The 26,226-nt window shown below is 40.7% G+C and overlaps 1 protein-coding gene across 1 annotated transcript in view; it reads right to left on the bottom strand.

Moving 5' to 3' along the window:
- LOC131403895 (centrosomal protein kizuna-like) overlaps nucleotides 1-26,226 on the bottom strand; it is a 66,651-nt gene that overhangs the window by 13,331 nt on the left and 27,094 nt on the right. The window contains 6 exon segments of the mRNA XM_058538126.1: nucleotides 3,942-4,007; nucleotides 5,131-5,296; nucleotides 5,923-5,979; nucleotides 13,407-13,435; nucleotides 13,438-13,553; nucleotides 21,258-21,371. Coding sequence (XP_058394109.1) covers nucleotides 3,942-4,007; nucleotides 5,131-5,296; nucleotides 5,923-5,979; nucleotides 13,407-13,435; nucleotides 13,438-13,553; nucleotides 21,258-21,371 — 548 coding nt within the window.

The following is a 26,226-nucleotide window of genomic DNA, read 5'->3' as shown; positions in this document are numbered from 1 at the left end:
CACACTAAAGAAGAGCACTTCTGGACTGTCCAAACTCACTACTGGAACATGCTGGTCGTCAATTCGTCAATTCAGGAAGCAGCTTTAACAAGTAACTTTCAATCATAACATCAACTGGGTTTAGTTACACTAAAGTAGCCAAAGCTTCATTATAAAGCAATCTCATCCACAAGGGAGATTCCCACAAAAAGGACTCATGGGAAAACGTTGACGATAATTTTAGGGTATTAAGAATACTGGTGCCCTCATTAGACTCAAGGTTTTAAAAAACATTCTGTGTATATCTGTGTATATTTCCCAAAACATGTTCCACAGAATATTAATTCTGTTGGCTGTTCATAGGAAGGATTCCATTTTCAAATAGAAGATAATTATTTGAAACTTTAAGTTCACACCTTTAAATGGGTCATTTACTGAAAGTCTAAAAGTTTTCAACGTGCTCCCTGCACTGTGCATGTTGCAGAGGGAGAGCGCGATTATGCGGGATTTGGTCAGAGAATGTGTATTCCCTGAAGCATTTTCGGGGTGGAGCCTGCACAGAACACGCTTGGGGAAACGCTGCATCCGCCCGTCCACACGGTGAGGCGGCACAGCAGGGGAGGACTGTCGCCTGGGAACCGTGTGCCCTGCAACGCCCTCACCTGTGAGCCTGTAAGAGTTATGGCACACAGGCACTCACAGGCAGAGATGCTGGGCCTTGACCAGTGAGAGCCCCAGGAGCCACTGCACCACGTTGTTGTGATTCTTCTCTAAGGGTTTCTCCACGGGACTAATTAGAAGTTCCAAAAATATCATGCAACTCTCCTCAAGATTCCTTTTTGATGGGGTAAATATCCTTCTGGATTCAAATCATCAATTGAGTTCTTAAGTGGAAATTTCTTGCAGAAACTAATTTAGCGGTACCACTGGGAAGCACTGTCTAGGAGGAATTATGGCAGCACAGGGCTTGGGCGAGTCTTGGTCCCAAGTGGCTACCGCAATTCAGAAGGTGGTGTTCAGATGCCTTTCCAAGACTCGTCTCAGGATTATGCTTTCTGTGGCACTGTACCCCCAGCCCCCTGCTTCTTTTCCTCTTTGAGTTTGCTTTGTGAGATTCCTTTTAACTAGATGGCATTGGTTTGAAAAACTGGGGACTGTGGGGCCAGTGCAGAAGATCAATACTACTACTAACATTCACATGAATATTATTATTATAAATCGCAGCTTACATGTATTGAGTGTGTAGTACACGCCTGGCACTTGCACACACACGATCTCATGTAAACTTTAAGACCATCTTGCCAGGTGGTATGTCTGCTTTCCCAGTACAGAGGCTCAGGGAGGTGGAGAAATAGAGCAGGGAGTAAAATGCTGACACTGACGGCTGATGCCAAAGCCCAGGCTCAATTGCAACATCCCCTCAACCCTGAGAACAGCCTCTGGAATATTCCTTTTCTTTGGAATATTCTAGAAGGAATGCAGCCCATAAAACAGGAAAGTCTCAATAAAACTATTATAAAGGGGGAGGCAGAGTCTATCTTTTTTTTTTTTCTTTGTGAGGAAGCTCAGCCCTGAGCTAACATCCCATGCCAATCCTCCTCTTTTTTTTGCTGAGGAAGATTGGCCCTGAGCTAACATCCATGCCCATCTTCCTCTACTTTATATGGGATGCTGCCACAGCATGGCTTGACAAGCAGTGCGTCGGTACACTCCCGGTATCTGAGCCTGAGAACCCTGGGCTGCCACAGTGGAGCGCGCGTACTTAACCACTTGCGCCACTGGGCTGGCCCCAGACTCTATCTTAAATCAAACTATATACCTGCTTTACTCTACCAAGGCCAAATCTCCAATAATTATGCCAAAGACACAAAGATTTAATAAAGAGATAATGGTCAAGAACTTAGAGATTAAACTATTACAATGTTATATGTCAATTATATCTCAATTTAAAAAACTGGGGAAAAAAGAACTTAGAGAGCAAAGTAGTTTCAATCACAGACATGACAACAGCATTAAAGAGTCAAGGCACATGAGGCCCTCAAACATTAATTTCATGGGAAGTCCAGCGGGTGGGGAGCAAAGAAGAAAGAGAGTATGGTGGCGAGGACAGAATGGAAATGCTCAAAGTAAATGGCTTTGAAAGTTTATTTTTATATCTCCCAAGTTATTTTATATGTCTAAAACTTTGGCATGCAACAGGCACAAAGGATTTTTTTCTTTATTTCTTTTTTTTTTTTTTTTTTGGTGAGGAAGATTGGCCCTGAGCTAACATCTGTTGCCAATCTTCCTCTTTTTGTTTGAGGAAGATTGTCTCTGAGCTAACATCTTTCTCAATCTTCCTCTATTTTGTATGTAGGATGCCTCCATAGCATGGCTTGATGAGCAGGGTGTAGGTCCGCGCCCAGGATCTGAACCCATGAACCCCGGGCCGCCAAAGCAGAGCGTGCAAACTTAACCACTACGCCACCGGGCTGGCCCCACAAAGCATTTTTTTAAAACTGCCAACTATTAATTGACTGATGGTAGGTTGTTGGAATTAAAATTTCTTTAAAAATCTTAATGGTAAATAGCCCTTATTATTTCTAGGCACATCACACCTCTTTCTACAAGAAAAAAAGAAAGATTTGAAACTCCAGTACTTAACTATCTCTTCTCTTACAAAGAAAGTCTATGAGAAAATAACGTTTGCACTAATTTTGAGGACAGTCATCTGCTCACAGCAGGGAATGACTGGAAAGAATACTGAAAAGAGAAGCAAGAATGGGCAACGAGATCACTTCCTGGTTTCTCTCCAATAAGTCTTTATAATTTTAACTGAAATAAATTCAGAGGTCATTAGATACTTCTGCATTCAAAGATAAATGCAAGAGAAAAGTCTCCAAATGACTTCTTGATTATCTGCAATTTGGGATCATCTACACTTCTACTAACAAAAAAATAAAGAGGGAACGCTACCAGAGTTTTCTCAAAATGAAGAATAAAAATGCAATAAACATATCACTGGGAAAATGTTTAAAAGAAAAGAAAACCTCTGTATTTCGGAATGAAATATTATCTGATGCAGAATATATACAATAATTGCTCTATTATAAACTCTTTTTTCAAAACCAGAGTTCATCACAGAAACATGAGTTTAAAAAATTAATCATCAGGCTATGAATTGTATTGTCATAAAAGAAAGCTATTCTTTTCCGCTTATAAACAACAAAACGACCACATATGCAGATGCATGCCTCAGTACCGCAGTGCAGTGGTGTGGTTACTTGTATAAATATTTAAAGTCAGACCTTTGAATTTATAATGAAGTAGTGTACCACTTTACAAAATAAGATCCTAGTAAATTTAGACGTATGACAAATAGAACTCTGTTCAGAATACTCATTGCTGCTGTTGATATTCTAAAACTAAAAATGTAATGATATTCAGATTCCAGCTAAACAAGCGTAATACATGTGCAGAAATCTTAATAGGTCTTGATGAAACGTTACTGCTAAAATTTTTAAATTATCACATGGGCTTTGTAACTGAGGCACAAGCAAGCTTCTTGTCTGGCATTTTTTTTTTTTCCTGCTCTTATTTTAATGAGACACATTCAATTATCACAGGAAAGAAAAGAGTAAAATCAGAAACAGCTGTAGTTGGCCACACACTGACTGGTGTTCCCCACGGAGACTGACGTTGTCACACAGACGCAGGTGCTGAAAGGCTATGTGATGGGGTGCTCACACGTGTAACTGTGTAACATGATCATGAAGAATTCAATAGGCATGCTTATTTTCCACCTCAGTTTCTGCTAATGTAAGCGCACACATCATGCTCTTACAATTAATCGTCCCCTCCAGCACGTAGTAGTTGAATATACTTGCTCTTAGCAGAGTCCACACACCACTAACCTAGAATGTTCTGATTATAAAACAAGGTTGAATCCTGTGTTTGAAACTCTTAGGCAACCATAACTTTACCTGTGATTGGAATCTTTGCTGCCATGCTCTCTTCCTTGCTCTCGTCTCCGCAGCCACTTGAAACGTCTAAAAATCAAACACAAGATAATAAAAGTGTATTTCAAGGTTATATTTACGGAATAGGCCTTTGCTTTTTTTTTTTTCTTAACTGCCATTCCTTTTATTTTCACTGCTTCCCCACCTCCTTTCTTTGCTTAGTTTATTTCTTGTCTGAAATAGTACTGTTCCTAAAAAGAAACCTATTCTAAAACTAAGGTATCTCTATGTTGCTTTCATGCAAAATGATTTAGCCTGACATCTATCAAATTTGACTGGGGCTTAAAACAAGCGAGCCTCAAATCCTGTGCATGTGTATCAGCTTCTGAATATATCCTGAGCAACTCATAGCTCTCTTGGGAATACATTATAGCGGTTTATTGGCATGTCTTAACAATAACGTTAAAATAATCACAATTTTCGGGCCGGCCCCGTGGCTTAGCGGTTAAGTGCGCGCGCTCCGCTGCTGGCGGCCCGGGTTCGGATTCTGGGCGCGCACCGACGTACCGCTTCTCCGGCCATGCTGAGGCCGCGTCCCACATACAGCAACTAGAAGGATGTGCAGCTATGACAGACAACTATCTACTGGGGCTTTGGGGGGAAAAATAAATAAATAAAATCTTTAAAAAAAAATAATAATCACAATTTCTGGATACTAAAAATTGGTTATTAAGTTTTGGGGGGCATAAACTCTGATTCTTAATCATCTGTTTAAACTTATAAAAGGTTCTATTATAATTAAAAAGAATGTTTACCAATTATGAGTAAATTCTATTAAGTGATATCAAAAACTTCACAGTACTCTATGTGAAGTACTTGATGGACTCATTTTCATAGAATCATCTTCATCTTTGTGGGATGATAATAATTATCTACTGCCAAGTGCTTAGTCCTGTTAAGATTTCAATTTATAAAAACTTATTTTATTGGAAATTCAGCAGGACAGCAGATCTACAATTAGGTTTCCTATTCCTGTTAGACTGAATGAAAACATATATTTATTGGAAGGTGGTATAAAACAAATAACATATTATACATATTAAAATTAGAAGTGTTCTTGAGTCTGCTTTTTTATAGGTACACCTTGAGAAAGGGTGTTTGCGTTGACTCTGAATGCGTTTTTGCTGTGGACAGACCCTTTAACAACAGTTACCTTGTTCCCTTGTAAGAACACTGTTGAGCCATAGAGTGGGTTTCGCTTCCTTTATTCCACTACTGTCATTCAGAATAGATGGCAAGCTGCAAGATGATTCATTACTGTGAACGGCCGAACTATCGTCACACTCTTCTGTAGGGGCTTTTTTCAATAACGCTGCTGCCTACAGTGTTTAAAAGAAATAAAAATAAACTCTAGCCACATTCCCGTTGGTCTCAAAGACCCAGCCTTCAGACATAATTTTAGGTTAAGCTTTACTTTGGATTTAATTTGCTTCCTGACATTTAATTGAAATTAAAATGTCTTCAAGATAAAATAACATCTGATTATTTTGCAGCATAATTTAATTCTTTACAACAACTTACACTTGTAATAATACATTTTTTTGTGGCCTGAATCTTATGTCATGCTGAAGTGTTCTGCTTGTGAAGTACGTATGTGAAATGTGACCACTCTTGTGAACCTGGGCTGGTTTATCCAAGATCGACTCTCTCATTGCATGAATGCTGTTGGTTTGGATTGAGAAAGAGATGTGGAAAAATGTGACCTTGCAGTATCCCCATCCTTCCAGAAATGACCCCTGAACTTCCCTCAAATGAGAAGACTGTAGAAAAACTTGGTGGCTGAGAAGGAGACACTAAGCAAAAAGAGAATTGCCCTTATTTTAAAGCATAATTGTCAATCAAGGATAAACACACTCTGCACTTTGCTGCTAAGTCTGCTGGGGAGCTCAGGAAACTTACTAGCCACACTGCCTATCTGTTTTCAAAGGGCACCAAATTGTCTTACCCATATCGCCTCATGTGTCCTGGGCAGGGAGGTGGGCACAGATTTTATCACAGCCAACTTGAGAGGCAGAGAAAAAGTAAAAATTAACAGGACAGGTAAATACCCATGTCTCTTAATTTCTAGGTCAACACTCTTCCCCCAAGAAATAAAACTATACTGGTAACAAGAGTTAAACAACCAATGATGACATTGTCCCGCTGCCAGAGTGTGTTTCTCTCTCATTTCCTACTTGGAAGTGGTGATTTGCCCAGGCTGCTGGGAGAGGAAATCTCGGTGGTGGTGCTGACCTTTCCCTGGTCTCTGGCAACAGTAGTAAATACAAGGAAATGTCCAACTCAACCTGTAGAATGGACACGAGACTCTACAAGTTAATATGAAGAGCAAAACTGGACAAAGCCTCATAGGTCATCTTTAGTTTGAGAGCGAAGGGGTAACAACAGAATTCTCTAGTGAACAAGGGGGAAGATAATCATCTCTTCTCATGAAGATGCCCTGACAGGAAGAATCACAGAGGCAGAATATGGAAGATCTTGCCTTGTAAGTTTGGCTTTGAACATACAAGGCCACTGCCATCGGCCTTGATATCCCTGCAAGGCTCCTGCCCTCTGCCCTCCCCTGGACCAGCTGGCCACCTGGATCCACGGCCTATCCTAGGGGCCGGAGCAGCTGATTTTAGGGGATTTAAGGAATTCTAGTCTCCTCGGCCGAAGGACTTGGTGTCAAGTTAGCCTTGTAGCCAGCACCTGTCTGTGGTCCAGTTCTAGTAACCAGGAGCTCTTCCTCTATTTACATAAAGTAGTCCCTGAATTTTACTCGAGTTGTGACAATTCTCTGTTGGGATGACCTGCACTGTATCCCTGTTTCTGCATACTGGGGTTCAGGTGTAGAGTCCTGCCCTCGAAGCTCAGGCCAGGGCTGGTTCCCATCACTGGCTGCCATAATGCCTCAATCCCAGCTGCCTACATGGACCACTGTACTGCACCTGCTTCCAGAATCTGTCCAGGAAGACAGGTGTGAAGAATAGTGTCACCTCCTTGACCTGCCATCTCTCAACTGTCAGTGCGCAAGCTGGACCACTGTGGCCTGTCTCATTTCCAGACCTCCACCTCTCCTGCTCTAGTCTGTCTGCTTCCACAGAGAGATAAGCTCCTATTCTGTGTGCCCAATCATCCTGGATCTATGAAAAGCATTTTAGAATATGAACAAAAAGAACTGACCCAAATTCTGAAGTGAAAGTTATAATTTTCTTTTCCTAAAATAATTCAAACATTCTGAGAGAGCCTCAAATATGTATTTCTTCGTCGTATTACCTTATGCAATAGCTGTAACTAATAATTTCTTGGCATGACTTCGTAAGAGCCACTGTTTTAACACATATTTTAAGAATAAAATTGTTAAAGGACTTTCTACACTTTTTACTGTAGAATTTGCAGATAATGGAAACTGTTTTGGATTGTCAATGACTCAGATTACTTGTAACTGGGCCCTCAATGATGACACACAATTTATCTCACTGTTTTGTGCACCTCTTTCATATTAAGACCCTCTTTTGCTTTAGCTGGGTTCCAACTGGGTTTCAAAAGAACACAATAAAATGCTATAATAATCCTGCAAATGTCTTTCTAATAAGTCCTTGTATACTTGATAAGAATACCACCACTGCTACTAGTTCTACACTCTGCCCTCTTTTTTTTTTTTTTACCATGGTGAGGTAAATAAAGTAGTGGGCATACTGCAGGTTTTCACTTATTTCATATATTTTATCCCATTTATCTTCACTACTCAATACTCTTATCTCTAGGATTTCTCTTACTTTTTTGATAGAGATGTTTATAAAAGGACTCATCTTTTAAGATAATCCTAGAGATAATTTCTCAAAGATGAGTCTTTTATTTTATAAGGATTTTGATGGATGGTCAAATTACATGAGAATGGTTGGCTTCACTTTACTGGACCACAGAGCCAAGAAAGAGAGCAGCAGATCTGCCCAATGGGTCATTCATAAGGGAACCCACAATATAAATCCCTAATAAGCAGGTAATAATGATAAGCAGGGACAGAAACAAAAGTCAATCTCAGACAAGGAATGGTTAGAGGTTTCTAGTCAAAAACAACTTCTGCAGAGTCAGGAAAAACATCTGTAATACATTCTCAGGATGTACTGTTTGCAGATGCTTTAGCCAGGCATATTTCTAAGGAAGCCCCCAATTTGAAGGAGCTTGCAGTCTGAAACTGACAACACTAACCCATACCTACAAAGAAACAAAAGCCCAGAGAAGAGGGAACAAGCTGCTTTACACAGCTCATGCTGGGACTGAATGGGCTCTGCAAATTGGAGCTCTCTATCTGAAAAATGCCACCAGACAACACTTTTACCATGGGCCTCCTGATGGTGCTTATGAATAGACTATGCTTGGGTCTCAACTTATCTGTTAGCTAATAAAGGCTCTCTTTGATTTCATACATTTGGAGCCCAGGAGGGAGACTGGGGACTGTCTCACTGTTCTCAGCAGTCTGGAGCCTAAGTCAATAGAACAAACTAGTTCCTCACTTTTCTGCCTTCCCAGGAGCCAGGAGAAAAGGCTTAGAAATTCAATGCCAAGGCACACACTATTTGTAGAATGACTGATGGTCATATTTGACATCTTAGAAAGGCAAATCGTCCTATGATTTACACTTAGCAGGACACTTAGAATTACTGGCTCAATTCTACCAGAATTTTTCTCAAAGGTCAGTTACGGTTCCTGCTAGGTCTAGAACCCCAAGAGTCATCTAGGCTGCCTCTTAATTTATATCCAGAAACTTAACTGTGATATTCAAATGCATAAATAGACAGATGAAGATAATAACGGAAAAGACTTTGTGTCCAAAATATCATTAAGAAAAATGAAAGGCAAAAATCAAACTGCTCAAAATATTGCAACAAATTGTACGAATTTATATAAAAACAATTCTTACAAGTCAACAAGAAAAACATTACTAACCTAATAGAAAAATGAGCAAAGGACACGAACTGGCAAATTATAAAAGAAGAACCACAAAGGGCTCACAAATAGGTAGGGGAAAAGTTTGACCTCAATGGTAAATATAAAGGTCAAATGAACAAAAAAATTGGATGTCATTTGCACTTCTCAATTTGGTGCTCAAAAAAAAAAAGGTTGATAGCACCCAGTTTCATAAAGAGCTCAGATTATATATATATATATTTTCCTCCATTCCTTGTGACTTTGATGACCCCTCCAGAGTGAGATCTGGCAGTGCAGAGCAAAAGGCTGAAAGACACGCATTCCCTTCGACCTAACAACTCTACATCTAGGAATTCATTCTAAGGAAATAGCATGGATATTTGTACAAACTGAATTGCTCAGATGTTCTTTGAAATTTTTTTACTACAGGAAAAATTAAAAACAACTTAAATGTTGAACAAGAGGCTGGTTAAAGGGACAGTGGAATAGCCACACAGGGGTCTCTGCACAGCTGTTGGAAATGATGTAGAAGAACATGTGATGGTATGAAAGGAAGTTCACTTGTGACAAGTGGGAAAAAAAGAAGCTATGGACACAAACAGTACAACCCATGTTTGCCAATATATTAAATATTAAAAACCATGCACCACAACGTCAACGGGCAATTTTATTTTCTCCTTTTTGTTTACCTTAATATTCCAAGTTTGGTTTTCTTTTTTTCCTGCTAGTTTTTTAAGAAAAACACATGCTAGCTCCAAAGGAATCTGATTTCTGCGATGGATGGTACAAATACAAACAGAAAGCGAATGTGAAAGCATTTAATAAAATTACATTTCCTTCTGTATGTAAATCAGTGCTGTTAATGCAGAGACAGAAAAGCAGGAGAATTAAAAACCACGGATGTAGACAGCAGATGACAATTTCCCCTAATACACAGATTTAACTGACTTTTTCCTCAAGAACCTTCCTCTTGCACACCAGAAGTAATTTTTCAATGTTTAAAGAGAAATGCAAGCATCATCACCTAAGGTATGTCTAAGTTATAGGAAGGGGATTTTATCTGTGCAGCAATTAAAAGAAAGGGGAAAGTATTCATATGAGCCAGCAAATGAGTATTCAAGAGAGAAGACCAAGAGAACAGTCGATCCTTAGGGAGAGATGAAGGTATTTCTGTGACTAGTCATGTGTCTTTCTGGTATGTGTGGTGGGGGCACTCTATGAGTGCCACCAGTAAGCCACTCTGCTTTCCCTGGAGAAGTTCTCCTCGGTGGAAACAGACATTACTTAGGAGAGAAGGAGTATTAAGGCACTTTGTGTTTTAATGAAGCACCCAACTCATTTTTTTTTCCACATAAAGTAATTATAAATTTTTCTGATTTAAAAGCCTGCAGCTCAATTATGTAATTGCCTAATAGGGTATGCGGATGCTGTGGATCTTATCTGGTCTCAAGGGGACATAATCTGAGTTTCAGCGGCTTTAATGATGTATTTACTCAAGAGACAGGACTGACTCTAGCTGACAGCAAGGGGACCCACAGGTAAACATCATTTACACGTGACTGTTTAATTAGCCATTTACCCAAGAGATCAAAGTAAATATTTCTGAGCTGCATTAGACTCTTAGCCAAGTAATTTTTAGTAGAACTTTCTTAAATTTTGAAAATCTCTTATTTTTAAGATTTTTATCTACAGAGAAATATGTAACTCATGCTATTTACTAAAGGTGTATATTGTTTCAATACAGGGAAACAACCAAAGATACTTGATTTTGCTAATAGTAAAAGCATGACATGTAAATCAAAGCAGTCCTAGAACTCACAAAAGCATTTTGTTCTAAAGTTCGCAAGGCTTGCCCTGCCCACGTCATTTTGGTAACATTGTTCTTTACGGCTGTGCATTTCTTCAGTCACAACCTAACCGTTTCAGAAACTGCCTGCTTACTTCGATTTTTAAGGACAGATTTTGTGATTAATTTATTGGTAATTTTTATGATTGTCACTAAGATGAGATCAGGATGATTTAAAAGGGAACAAAAAACCTACGAGGGGAGGCAGAATAGCACTTGATTCATAAGTTATTAATTGGGCAGCCCCTTCTCATTAATAATGGAGTTATTGGGCCGGCCCCGTGGCTTGGCGGTTGGGTGCGCGCGCTCCGCTGCTGGCGGCCCGGGTTCAGATCCCGGGCGCGCACCGACGCACGGCTTCTCCGGCCATGCTGAGGCCGCGTCCCACATACAGCAACTAGAAGGATGTGCAACTATGACACAACTATCTACTGGGGCTTTGGGGGAAAAAATAAATAAATAAAATTAAAAAAAAAAAAAAAAAAAACCAAGCAACACTGAGAGATCCTTTAAAAAAAAAATAATGGAGTTATTATTTGAAAAATTATGAGTGGATTGGTTGTCTGGAACTGGGAATATGTTTTCTAATATAAACAACACCTTTTTAAAAGAAGATGACTAGATAGGAAAGGGCAGTGGACCACTGCTTATTTCAGCCTTGACACGGCTGAGATGTGACCTACTCGAGTGAACAAGAATGGAATACAATGTTGTTACAAAATGGTACTAGAGAAAATGGACAACAAAACCGGAAAACAAATCCTTCTTAGGATCTACATTTATTGGGCCAGCCCAGTGGCAGAGTGGTTAAGTTCCCCTGCTCCGCTTCAGCGGCCCAGGGTTCACAAGTTGGGATCCCAGGCGTGGACATATGCATGGCAGGTGCATCAAGCCATCCTGTGGCAGGCATCCTACATATAAAGTAGAGGAAGATGGGCACGGATGTTAGCCCAGGGCCAATCTTCCTCAGTAAAAAGAGGAGGATTGGCAACAGATGTTAGCTCAGGGCTAATCTTCCTGACTTAAAAAAAAAAAAGAAAGAAAAAAAAAAAAGATCTACATTTATCAATAGGTGTGGAACAGATCTAAAAAACACAGGTTCTGTTTTTCCTCAAGAACATGGTTCTTTCTCAAAGAACATTCACACAACTGGTATCATACCTCAAACAAAACAAAACTATAGGTTATTTATTGAGTCACAGGAAGTTCAGTGAAATGAAAATATGTGTGGGAAGGATAACACAAGATTACCTCTGAAAAGGGGCAGGGGCTTGAGGAGAAGCGCACAGGGGCTGTATCTCCATAATAATTTATTTCAGGAGAAAGAAATTGGGGAGGAAGGAGGTTAGAGGAGGGAGAGGAGGAGAAGGAGAAAAGGAGGGGAGAAGAAGAGGAGAGAAAGAGCAGAAGAAGGGAGGGAAGGTGCGTGAAAGGGGGAGAGAGAGGAGCCAAGAGGGAGGGGGAAAAGGAGGAGGGGTGGGAAGATGAGGAGAAGGCAGAGGAGGAGCAGGTCTGAAATAAATAGGGTGCAATGGTAACAACACATGTGAGTCTGGGCTGGTAGGCATGGGATTCCTGGGTTCATTTTATCACTCTCTGTTTGTATGTTTGAAATGCTTAAAAAAGCACTTCTACTCTCTTTTAATCAAAGGGGCAAAGAAAGGGGGGCTTGAGAAGGACTGAAGGTGCTCTGAGAGGCTTGAGGGGTGATGGCCGAGGCTCTGGACCGCACAGCGACACAGGTGTGTGACTTCAGTGCAGAGATGGCAAGCCGCGCCTCCGGGAGGGGCACATGCAGAATCCTCGAACTTTGTGCACGATAAAAATAAAAAGCATCAAAGCCAGAAAACCCTATATTACATATAAGGATGAGAAAACATACATGAAACTAGACACGTTCACAAGACATTAAATTTAGGAAAGGAAAGGCCATCTCTCTGAGTATATGGCTTCTCCAGGGAATGACAAGGACCACGACGGGAACGCTCTAAATCTGGGCTCCTGGGTGGGAGCCCATCCTGCCTTCCTTGGGAGTCTGCTCCATCGGTTCCCTTGTCTCTTCAGCAGCTCACACTCCCCTCTGTGCCAGCTCCTGAGTCAGGCCCCTTGCTGTCTTGTCTGACCCACAGCAGGGCTCGCTCCTCCCCGTCTCAGTCCCACTCCAAGCAGACAGAACTCCCCAAGGCGCAGCAGAGATCTTATTACAGCCCCGCTCGAAAAGCTCTACCGGCTTTTCAAAATCTACTCAACTAAACACAAACTCCTTAGCCTAGGCTGGACCCGGCACAACAAGGCTCCACTCCCTTGGACCTTCTCGCCCACCAGCCCACACGTCAGCCACGGAAGACGGCTCTGTTTCCCGGGTCTGGATGGAGTGGAGAAAGAAAACCAGGATGCCACAAGAGGCTTCTAAGTTCCTTGGAAAATGTTGGGGTAGATATGCTTAATTAGGTTAGCTCCAAAACCTGAATCAACGTTATGTAAGGAGTTGAGATTCCTACATAAAACACTATGCAAAAGGCCTGAGAGCAGAAAGTTAAAACCAACCATAAAACCTCACTATTATTTAATCTTTTTTCAACTATGTTAACCATTGTTAAGAACATGACTATTTCCTTAAATGAATAATTTGTACATCTTGAAACTTATTAAAAAAAATAAAAATTACTAACCCCTGTCCTCTGGTCCACGTTTTTGACTGGAAAACTTCAGACTTCTTAGCTACCTCTTCTGTGATAGAATTATCACGTTCTTTCAAGGTGGCCATGTGCTGACCCAACTGTGCCCTCAACAAGCCTGAGGCTGACGCTTGTTCAGATCTATAACACAGAAATAGGAGACACATTAGAAATTTGTAGTATTGGGTTACTTATGAGATTCCCATATTTTCAAAGGCCCCTTAATCAAGTTGGTAGAAGATAGTTCATCCAGAAAAGTCTAGAACCTAATATATTCTGGACTAAGGGAATTTCCAGAGTCTTGGTATTTCTTTTTTAATTTTATTTTGGTTATGATTTCATTGCTAGATGAGCATTCTCAACTTTGGCTGCATACTGGAACTACCTGGGGAGGTTTGCAAAATCCAGGTGCCTAATGCCACCCCTACAGAGTCTAGTAAAATTGGCCTGAGGTGTGGTCCAGCCATTGGGATTTTTTAAGGCTCACAGAGCGATTCTAATGCGCGGCCATGGTTTCAAATCACTGCACAGATAGTCACCCTCCTCTTAAGTGTAGTTAAGAGAAACAGATCACATTTCCATCTCAACAACAGTTGATTCCTGTTATATACTTACTATGAAATTTTTTAAAAATTAAGGTATTATTAGGAAAGAGTTAAAGGGAAGCCTATATTGCTGCCTAGACTACGGTATTTAGATACTAAAAGGAACCAGGTTCCCTTAGGGAAATGCCCTGTTCTAGTTCTGGGGCAGGAAATGTACAAGACGAGCCTGGAAAACCTTGTCATACCAGAAAGTACGGAAGCTATCAAAGACCACTGAGTCATGTCAAAAGGCCTCAGAGGCCATCTTGAAAGGGTTCCTGCTGGCCAAGGACGGGACAATTTGAGCACCAAAAAGAACAATGAGTGCAATGGACTTAAACACAGCAAATATATAAAAATCTACAAGTTCATTTAAAAAATAAATAATAAAAAGTTTTAAAAATAATAAAAAATCTTTGGATTCAGCCTCAAAAAGGAAGGAAATCCTGTCACATTCTACAACATGGATGAATCTTAAGGACACTATGCTAAGTACAATAAGCCAGTCACAAAAAGACAAAGACTGCATGATTCCACTTACATAAGACACCTAGAGCAGTCACATTCACAGAAACAGAAAGCAGAATGGTGATGCTAGGTGCTGGGAGAGGGAGAAATGGAGAGCTATTTAATGGATATGAGTTTCAGTTTTGTAAGACGAAAAAGTTCTAGAGATCTGTTGCAGAACAATGTGAATGCACTTAACACTACTGAGCTGTACACTCAAAAATGGTTAAGATGGTAAATTTTATGTCATGTGTGTTTCACCAAAATTAAAAATATAAACAAATAAACAAACCTTTGGAGGCTGCTAGGGAAACAACTTGATATTCTGAAAATTGGTAAGTAAAGGGAGAGAATCAAGCATTTATCCTGCCTTTGTGGTCAAAAAATGCATTTCACAATTAACAAGTAGTTGATGGGAAAAGTTCTTCCAACTAATAAATGCAGAAGAAATTAACAAATTAGAAAAGTCACCATTTTGTAAGTCCAAATTAATGAATGCATCTAGGAAATGATCATAATTTTGTGGAAAATGCATAACAGTAAATTTTATACTGAAGCATCAGTCTATCAATGTTCAAACCCACAGACCAGTCTTCCTAACAACATGACAACCAGACATCACATGCGGCCTGAGGGGGGTGTAATAAGAAGTACAAGCACTGGGGCAGCCTGGTGGCGCAGTAGTTAAGTGCACGCACTCCGCTTTGGTGGCCTGGGGTTCGCAGGTTCGGATCCCGGGCGTGCACCAACGCACCGCTTGTCAAGCCATGCTGTGGCAGCATCCCGTATAAAGTAGAGGAAGATGGGCATGGATGTTAGCTCAAGGCCAATCTTCCTCAGCAAAAAAAAAAAAAAAAAGAGGAGGACTGGCATCAGATGTTAGCTCAGCGCTGATCTTCCTCACACACACACAAAAAAAAACGAAGTACAAGCACCACCTATGACATTGTCTTGCCAAAATAACTGGGCTGGAGTATCATCATGTATCTGGATTGAACCAGCAGTTTACAGGTGATAGCATTTCGATCCTGATACAAACAAAGCAAATGTAAAATGACTTTTTTGAGATAATCAAGACAAACTCACAAGAAATAGGTATCAGATAAAGTAAAGAATCTTGGTAAATGGTAATGTATTACATCCTTATATGTTAGAGATATAAGTATTTGTGAGTATTTATAAGTAAAATATGTTGTCTCTTTTAAACTACTCAAAGGAAAAAGTGTGGATGAGGGAAAGATAAAACAAGACTAGCAAAATGTTGACAACTGGTGGATCTGGGTGAGGGGTACATGGGACTTCATTATGTTATTATAGCGGCTTTTGTGAATGTTTTAAAAATTTCAAAGTAAAAAGTTAAAAAACAGTATACTAATGTCTGCAACTTACTTGGAAATGCATAAAAATAAGAGATTGTGACTGATGGATGGATGGAAATATGAAGAGACACACATATGGGAGTGCAATCAAATGTCAATGGTAGAATCTGGGTGGTGGGTATATGGATGCTCATTACACAGTTCCTTTTACTTTTCTGTATGTTTGGAAATTTTCATAAGAAAATATTTGGAAAAAAAATAAGTCTAGGTACAATTCAGAACCTTCTTTAATAAATCTTAATTGTTATAATCTTTGCCTGACCTAACTCTAGTTTTTCCCAAGAGTTGAATAAAGTGGGATGGGTCATCGGAATCCTTGAACTTATTTAAAAACTTCCCAGAATGATTCTAAGGTTTCTGGCTGGTTTGGTAGAAAGCCCCTTCAGCAACTTGCCTTTCTTGGTTCTGTCTAGACCTCACCAATGTCATAATGCACCCAATTCCTTTGTTCTGTTTCTATGTAAATGAAGCAACCTTTTTCTACATTTGGTTTCACAAGAGATTTCCCTACCGGGAAAATGCAATCACAGGCTACCAGCAAATTCTAGTCCATTCAGCCGTTTCATTTCTCATAATGAGTAAATCAATTGTGCTTCTGGTCTGAAAAGATGTTTACTTAGGTTGAGTTAAACCTGGAAACAAGTTGAAGTAGGGTGAATTAAGTTAGTTCAAGTAGTTGGGATGGACTGAATTATCAGAGACCGTCTCGCTGGTGACTGATACACGTGACTTCTGCAGAGGCAAAGCCAAGGCAAGAGGCTACTAATGTCCCCACCAATTGTAACCATCCTTTGGGCTCTGGTATGAAAGAACTAGCTAAGGTTTCCTATAATTATTATACATACCTCACAAAAGGACAAAACCCATTAATTGACTTGCATGGGGTCAAATAGCAAATGAGCTATGGAAGGAGGTACAGCATCTAGACTCTGTGACTTCTGAACAGTTAAGCCAACACTTACAGCACAAAACCAGGCTTTCATGCAGATTGATTTCAGGACAAATTGGGTGAGGAGTACAACAGCCATGGCTCTCCTTGCATGGAGTCTTGCCCATGTTTCTACATAAACACACCAAATCAGAAAATTTGCAAAGTGGTACAAAGGATTTTGTGTGTGTGTGTGAGGAAGACCAGCCCTGAGCTAACATCCAATGCCAATCCTCCTCTTTTTTGCTGAGGAAGACTGGCCCTCAGCTAACATCTGTGCCCATCTTCCTCTACTTTATATGGGACACCGCCACAGCATGGCCTGACAAGCGGTGCGCTGGTGTGCACCTGGGATCCGGGCCAGCGAACCCCGGGCTGCCACAGAGGAGCGCGAGCACTTAACCGCTTGTGCCACTGGGCCGGCCCAAGGTACAAAGGATTTAAAGGAGTTTTTTTTTTCTCTTTCGTCTACTTTACATTGGAAAATTTATAACATCAATGCCACAGAGAAAAAACAAAGTTCAATGTCAGCTAAATTATATACTCCTTTAATTAAAAAGATAATAAAAGAATAGACTTTAAACAGTCTATAATTAACTTCATACACTTGGAATGGCTTCCAATCAGAAAACTGCAATTTAAGTAAATGTACCAACATTTCCTAATTACAACTGATTTACAACAGATTGGTAACTTGACCAAAGTTTTAAATGCAGACAAAATAGTAAGTACCCTGAATTTTATTCTGAACATAATAGGCAGAATAAAATAAAGAGGTTTTTACATACTATAATCCAAATAATATAAAGCTGACTCAATTTTTCAGCATGAGTTTGAGAGCACAATTGGGCAACTGTATCTGAAAGTAGCCACTAACAAGAGACAATTAATTAGTTGCACCTGGAAAAAAAATAAAATAATGAGTACTCTCAATATGGATTTCATATAAGATAAAATTACTTAAGTAATCATTTTTATGTTAAAATATGTTTTCCAGAAGGCAATAATGAACAAATTTTTTATCAATTACCCCAAATGACATGAATTATATTTTAATAATTCACGATTGTCTAAAATAACAACTTGGTCTTCCACCTAATAACGTAAACCTTTCATATGAAGGTCTTTGAACACTTAATCCCTGATATAACAAAAATCAATAATGATGATAGGAACGGTTTTGTTCTTTTTCCTTTTAAGATGCTTCACTTTGTGAGCAGGAATTCAGAAGTCTTCTCACTATCTTTTAGAGTACGCTGTGGGGCAGGTACCCCATTTTGCAGATGAGATTATAGTAAAGAGATAGACCTCGACAGCCATGGTTGGGTCAGGGGCACAAGCAGGGCTGCCGCCACACCAAACACAGTTCTCTTCAACAGGCTTTAAGGAGTTCATAACCCATTAGAGCCTTCCTACTCTGCCTGGCTTAGAATTCTAATGACATCAGTGTCATTAACAATTAAGGAACAAAAGTAGATCATTCTCTCCAAATCTGTGTTTCTGAAATAGTTTATCAAGTTGACCAGTTGACTGCTTTGGTCCAGGGGAGATCTCAAAGCAGATGGGAATATATCACTTAGGGGAGTGTCCAACAATAATTCCTGGGCGCTGAGGGGCACAAAGGGTGGCTAGAGCAAGAAGAGCAGCAAGGAGCCCGATGCCATGATTAAAACTTGTTAGAGGGGCTGGCCTGGTGACCTAGTGGTTGAGTTTGGCGTGCTCCACTTTGGCAGCCCTGCTTCACGGGTTCGGATCCCAGGTGTGAATCCACACCACTCACTCATCAGCCATGCTGTGGCAGTGACCCACATACAAGATAGAGGAGGATTAGCACAGATGTTAGCTCAGGGCTAAACTTCCTCAAGCAAAAAAAGAGGAAGACTGGCAACAGATGTTAGCTCAGGGCTAATCTTCTTCAGCAAAAATAAATAAATAAATAAAACTCTTTAAAAAGAATCTGTATTTAAAGACCTGACTGCTTATCTCTCAAAGGTCATATAAACACTTGGCACTTTTTCCAAGGCTAGACAGTGAACCAGTGACAATCAGTGTGCATTAAACAGCACCCCCAGTCACAACACACAATGGGGCATAAAAGGGCAATCCTAATCGTAACAGAACATAACACTGACATTAGTAATCATTCCTGACTTCTTTATCTGGCTTAAAAAAATGATTGTGGTAAAGAAGCAGTCTTGCAGCCTCCAGATATTAATTTTAAAATTTGTGTTGGTCATAAAGAAGGATCATTTCTTAGGGAAAGCTGATTTATACATAACTGTAGACCAACAGTCATGCAAAATGCAACCTTTCATAATGGAAATCAATGCTCTATTATGCATGTTGAGAAACTATACAAATCTCTAGTCTAGTAGATGTAGATATTTTATCTCATCACCCACAATCACAGTTTGGCAGCGTAGGCTGAGAGAGTCACACAATGAATCATTTAGTCTAACAAGTCAGTTTGCACAGAGAATTATAAATGCATATATGCTTTCTATGCCACATACCACAACTGTGGTTTATGCAAAATAGTATATCAACAGATACAAAAAGCAGTGAGAACGAAACAGGGGCCTGGTTACAGAGCCTCACAACACATAATCACCAAATGACCTACAGAGTGCAGAAAGACTCCGCCCCAGACAGCTTCTTTCACCGCCTTGTAAAGGAGTATTTAAGACTGCTGTTTTTTATCTTGCATGATAAAACAACAGGAAAGAGGGGGAGCCGGCCCCGTGGGTTAGCAGTTAAGTGCGCGCGCTCCGCTACTGGCGGCCCAGGTTCGGATCCCGGCGCCCACTGACGTACCGCTTGAACGGCCATGCTGAGGCTGCGTACCACATACAGCAACTAGAAGGATGTGCAACTATGAAATACAACTATCTACTGGGGCTTTGGGGAAAAAACGGAGGAGGATTGGCAATAGATGTTAGCTCAGAGCTGGTCTTCCTCAGCAAAAAGAGGAGGATTGGCATGAATGTTAGCTCAGGGCTGATCTTCCTCACAAAAAAAACAAAGAACAAAAAACAGGAAAAAGGATTTTCTTGCATTGCCCTTTACTGCTTCAGGTTGAAAAGTTACTGACCAGGAAGGTCATTTCCAGCATTTTCCACAGTTTGGAGATCACTAGTACAGATGCAGAAGGTAATGTACACACTTTCAGGACTTGTGAACCTCATCTTGTGCTCTGTTAAATGGAACATATGATTGGCCAAGTCTTCTTGTGCCAAGGTCCTTTTAGAAACCATCATCTTGACTTCTCACGCTTTCGTGGGATTTATGCTGAATTCTACTCTGAAGAAAATCATTAACATAAAACAGCCTATGTGGCACACTGAAGGTAGAGAAAATGATGTTAGATATAAGATAACCAGACCCAAAGCCCCTCTCACTCTCAGCGAAACAAGGTCCTTTCAGGTGGGCTTTCACAGACACTCATCTGCTGACCATGCTCGAGAAATAATTTGTTCTCTGCTAGTAAATAGTGGGGATATATTTTAATAAAAGGAAATATAGTCAGTCCCCAAAATAAAAATCAGAGTTAGGTCACTGGCAACAATTATGCAACATGAATTAGGCACCGACCAGGTGCCAACACTGGACAAACCATTACACAAATTACACATATGTAATTCTATGACCTCAATAAGTCGCTCAGATGCCACAAAGCTTCTGGGGCCATGAAAAGAAACCCACACTACCTAAAAGGTGGGTAGAGGGTAGAGAACAGATTTCTGATTGACTCAGGAAGGATGTACAAGAATCATGGTTCACATGGCCAACTACCCTGCAAATAATTAACCCCCTCTCTCTCTCATCCTAGCTTTATGGCCTTTAAGGGATATCCTTGAAGTGGTGGCTCTCAAACCTGAGGGAGGGTAGTTCCCTTAAGGGCTCATTAAAACCCAGGTGGCTGGGTCTTACCCCCAGATTCCTGATTCAGTGAGGCCTGGGAGGGGAAAACGTGTTCCCAGGTCTTGTTGATGCTGCTGGTCCAGAGACCATACTTGCAGATTGGGGGCCTGTATCTTCTAGATTGGGGGCCTGTATCACCAGCATGACCTTGGAAATTGAGGAATCCATCTGGGGTTTGGACTTGCCAATGACATCCCTCTAGGGTGGTGGCTAGACTAGATTATATCCTGGGTTGTTCACGAAGGTATGCTAATATACCAGATGAAGGCTACCTGTGCTCCCTCCCCCCAAGTAAGCCCTTAAAACATTGTTATGAGTAGGGATTGAGTGGATATATCCAATTAACAATTAGAAACAAATACATTTACAAAGAAGTAAATGGTCAAGTCCATAAAACAGTTAAACTGACAACTACAAGTGTCTATCCCAGTGGTGACCGTGTGGACTAGTGTTTTGTTTTCATTTGGAAGCATCTGGGAACAAGAATGGCCATCCTTCCACAGCAGCAATTTCATCCCAATAATACCTGACTTGCTTTTCATGGCTGCCACCTCCAGGTAAGAGTCTCGGAGGCTGGTGAAGGACAGCTGTTCCACAGGCTTCAAGGTCTTCTTTCAGAATGTCACTGTGATTATAGAGCCTATAAAATAAAACAGGTGCTGCATGAGATGTTTATTTAAGCACAGATGGCCCAGCTTCTAGAATCTACGGAGGTTCTTCGTGGTTTATTGAAATATATCTGTAATATAATCTAGACACAAAAATGCAGCAACTAGACTATCTCTCGACAAAGATGTAAAATGGGGCATTTTGAAAACCTTGTTTTTGTGTATGTGGCAGTTTTAAATCCATCAGTGGAAGTAACTTTTAACCCTTTGAAGACTTTAATGACCTTCAAATCGACAGCTGTGCCATCTCATTCCACATTCCACCTGACTGATAGGAATGCTAGATAATCTTAACGGCAGAAAAGGCTAATTTTCTATTGTCAATCATAACAAAGTTAGATCTCCACAACTCATGTGAAATTTACTTAAATCGTCACTGCTAAGAAATCGAAAACTGCTGGCTGGATATTGGTTACGTCCTCTATTTCTGAACGCAGAAAAATGACTATTATTTCTCCATTCAGATCCCACTGCAATACAATTTTCTTTATTTTTAGTAAGAAGAGGAAGGGAGGGAAAGAGGGATTTAGCCTTCATTATCTATTTCCAGTCTACTGGGGGACTGGTCTAGTCTAACAATTTGGCCACTGTTTTAGGTTAGGTCTGTCACGGTATCATAGTAGCTTCCAAAGAGACTGGTTAGAAACTTCCTTTAAAAACATGTCCATTTGGGGGAAAGCATGATTCTAAAAAGCTATAGGAGAAGATATCAAAGACAAAACAGTATTTCTACTTTAAAGAAGCTGATGACATACGTAGTTGGGAATATTCAACATGTACTCCAAAAAGAAAATGAAGCAACTTGTAAAGCAATGTGTTAATTAGCAACATCTTACTAACTTGTAGTTAGTACAACAGTGGGTTAAGTTACTGGATCCATATCAAAAGGATGAAAGAGATGTGCTCTGTTTGTCTATTAGAGGGTGAGTGACAAGTGTAGGCTCAGGCACCCTGACTCTGAAGCAGGCTTTTATCCTGGGAAGGAAATATAAATGTCGTGTCATGTCCGTCCCCCACCCCCACCCCCCCACCCCCCATTCAAGCCCTATTCTGGACCCTAGGCCACCCTATGGGCGCTCCAGTTCCTTGCCGTGTCTCAAGCTCTTGTCTAAACTCTAAGCCTAAGATTCTTAGTCCTTCTGGGCCACATCCTGTGTTGGATCCTTCACCTCTGAGCTCTGCTGCCAAAAACCTCCCATTTTTTGATCGGGTTGTTTTGTTTTTTGTTGTTGAGTTGTATGAGTTCTTTATATATTTTGGAAATTAACCCCCTGTTGGATATATGATTTGCAAATATTTTCTCCTAGTTGGTGGGTTGTTTTTTCATTTTGTTCATGAATGGCCAACAGGCATATGACAAGATGTTCAACATCACTAATTATCAGGGAAATGCAAATCAAAACTACAATGCGATTTCACCTTACATCCATCAGAATGGCTATAATTAACAAGACAAGAAATAACAAATATTGGAGAGGATGTGGAGAAAAGGGAACCCTCATACATAACTGGTGCAAATGCAAACTGGTGCAGCCACTATGGAAAACAGTATGGAGATTTCTTATAAAATTAAAAATAGAAATACCATATGATCCATATATCCCACTACTGAGTGTTCATCCAAAAACATGAAAGCAACAATTCAAAGAGATTTATGCATCCCTATGTTCATCACAGCAATATTCACAACAGCCAGGACATGGAAGCAACCCAAGTGCCCATCAACGGATGAATGGATAAAGAAGACATAGTATATAGATACAGTGGAATACTACTCAGCCATAAAAAAGACAAAATCATGCCATTTGTGACAAAATAGATGGACCTTGAGGGTATTATACCAGGCAAAATAAGCCAGACAGAGAAAGATAAACACCGTATGATTTCACTCATATGTGGAAGATAAACACGTGGATACGGAGAACAGATTACTGGTTACCAGAGGGGAAGGGAGTAGGCGGAGAGTGAAAGGAGTAAAGGGGCACATATGTATGGTCACAGATAAAAACTAGACTATTGGTGGTGAACACAAAGCAATCTATACAGAAACTGATATATGATATTGTATACCTGAAATTTATACAATGTTATATGCCAATGTGACCTCAATAAAATAATTTAAAAAATAAATTAAAAAACAAACAAACAAAAAACCTTCCAGACTCCTGGCCTATATGACTTATAGTACCTATAATACTTCTTTTTCCTTTGGCAAAATCTGGTTCCTAATTCTTCCTGGAAGGCTTTATCTCGTCACCACTCAATTCACAAAATAACACCTGCCCTTAAGAAAAGGAAGACAGGCCCATCGGAGGTAAGCCAATTTCAGAGCAGCAAAGGAGAGCACATAATCACTGGGAAGGCAATCAGGAGTTGTGAGGCAATAGAGAGACAGAGAGCTCCTTGGCATCACAAGGGCTTGACTATGGAGGAGGAACTTCAGCTGGGCAAGATTTAGACAGAAGGGGAGATGACCCTTTAAGCTAAGGGGTGGCACAGGCAAAGGTGTGAGGAAATGCCATGGTAGGAGGGGTGTCGGGACCAGCAAGGACACAAGTCTGGCCAGGTGGGGGTTGCTGTTTGTGGTGATAAGATAGTAATGGGAAATAAAATTCAATATGAAACTCGGCTGAGAAAATAGTAATAAATCTGGCGGATTTCTGAGCTATGGCTGGTTTCTTGAAAGCAGTGTTTTTGAGAGGGTTAGCCTGGCAGCCGTGCACAGATGCAGTTGGTGAGGGGACAGACACGAGACCCAGACCACAGCCAGGAGACTGAACTTGTGCTCTAGATAGCAGGGGAAGAGTGTGTAAGTGTGAGAGCAGTGGTGGGGGTGGCAGAGAGGGAGAACAGTCATTCACGGCTCAGCTGGGGGGAAGTCAAGCGCCTACAGCTGGTGGGGTGGGCTCTCGAAAAACTGGGGTGTGTGCCTCACTCAAAGGGCCAGTCACTCTCAGCTCCCGCAGTGGAATGTGTCTCAGTGACGTCGATCTTCCTAGTTTTCAAGAGAAGCTGGAAATTCACAATTGCTAGTTTTATTTTTATGTGACATCTCCCAAATTTAAAAATCTGGCAGCTAATTCAAAAGGAGGTTAAATACTATGCTGGACAAACAGAGCTGGTCTGCAGGCTTGGGGTCTCCAGCTTAGACTGCCTCTAGTCTCACCTCCCGCCCCAGGTGGTAGACCCTGAGCAAGGACCAGGGCTTGATGTTTCTGCACCTCCTCTGAAATGCTGGTACAATGGCGGAAGTTAGCAGACGCTCACCAATGCTGGGGTACCACAGTGGGGTATAGGCAGGGTGTTCCGGTGGGAGCAGCCTCCCTCCAGGGAGGAGTATTTTATCTCCACCATTCTTAGGAATGGTGATAAGAGAAAACAGTTTTAGTGGTTTTATTACTGTTTATAAATGCTCTACAGACAATGCACCCTTTGTTGCCTGTATGCCCACCCCCCACCCCACCATGGTATGCCAGTGCTAAATAATACCTGATTGTCCAGTCAGGACAGATGCCAGATAACCTTTGTTCTCTTCCAATCTGATCAACCCAAATATCAGGCTTACTTAGACTAGTTCTTCTCATACTTGTCCAGGAGCTTCTCCAGTCAGGACAGATGCCAGATAACCTTTGTTCTTTTCCAATCTGATCAACCCAAATATCAGGCTTACTTAGACTAGCTCTTCTCATACTTGTCTAGGAGCTTCTCTGACTACCTCATTCATAGGGATCTTTCTTATCCCTGAATTCCTTTAGCACAATACAGACCACATCCTACATTGTACTGTTCTCTAGTTATGTCATGTCTGTCTAGTCTTCTCAACAAGACCAAAAGCTTGTTGAGAACAACAATTGGACTTCTGAATTTTTATCTTACTTGAAGTTTCATGTCGCACTCAGCACAATACTGAAGACATACTTAACACCATGAGTTGAATGACAGGCCAAGATTTAAACCTAGATTAGAGAAATCCATGACACCTATTTTTACAGTATGTTTTTATATGGTTGCTGTTAGACCAGTCCAGGGCTTCCATGGCGTCCATGGCTTGGCAACGAGCGATCAATAAGACGGCCACAAGTACTGTCTGCACAGAGCTTATGGTCTACTCTCGATTAACTCAGAACCTTCTCTGGCTAAAAGACAAGTTGGTCTGTGCTGAGGGTTTCTACTAGTTATTTCTCCACGTGATACCTGACTTTAGCTTACAAAATATTCATCAGTCCTTTGCTGAAAAAATCTCTATTAAAGAATTCAAACACTATGGAGCTAAAGATTAAAGACTATGTGTTATAAAAAACACTATCCTAGAATTCAAGACCTCAATTTCTTTCATGTCTTCTATTTGCATTCCCATCAAAATAATTCCAGCTGGAGGGGCATCAGTCTGACCAGCCCATGCCCAGTCCTTCCTGGGGAATATGTAGACGGGCCTGGCACTAACACACTGGGCCTTACCATCAGTTTGTCTCTGTGACCTCCAGCAAGTGGACAAACGTGATGGATGACAAGTAATCTCTAGAAGCACAAAAGGCACTTTAAAGAGGTATATTTTATTTTACCCAACAGTGCAGGCAGATAATAAATAAATTTTTTTGGCCAAATTTAAAGTAATTGCTTTCTAGCTTCATTTTCATCTTTCAGTCACACAGAATTTAAGAGATAATTTAAAAGAAAACAACTCCACTCCAGGCTAATGGGAACACTCAAAGGAAGGTACAATTTTTTTTGGAAGCAAGGAAGAGAGAAAAAGTGCCATGCTTTTCCTTTCAGTACTGCAAACTGAGAATTACTTTTTGGCAAAAATGACCCTGTATGAGGGCTGTA

The sequence above is a fragment of the Diceros bicornis genome, unplaced genomic scaffold (assembly GCF_020826845.1).
Source record: "Diceros bicornis minor isolate mBicDic1 unplaced genomic scaffold, mDicBic1.mat.cur scaffold_95_ctg1, whole genome shotgun sequence".
Taxonomy (NCBI): Eukaryota; Metazoa; Chordata; class Mammalia; order Perissodactyla; family Rhinocerotidae; genus Diceros; species Diceros bicornis.
The sequence above is the reverse complement of the archived record's forward strand: the minus strand, read 5'-3'. Positions and strand labels throughout refer to the sequence as shown.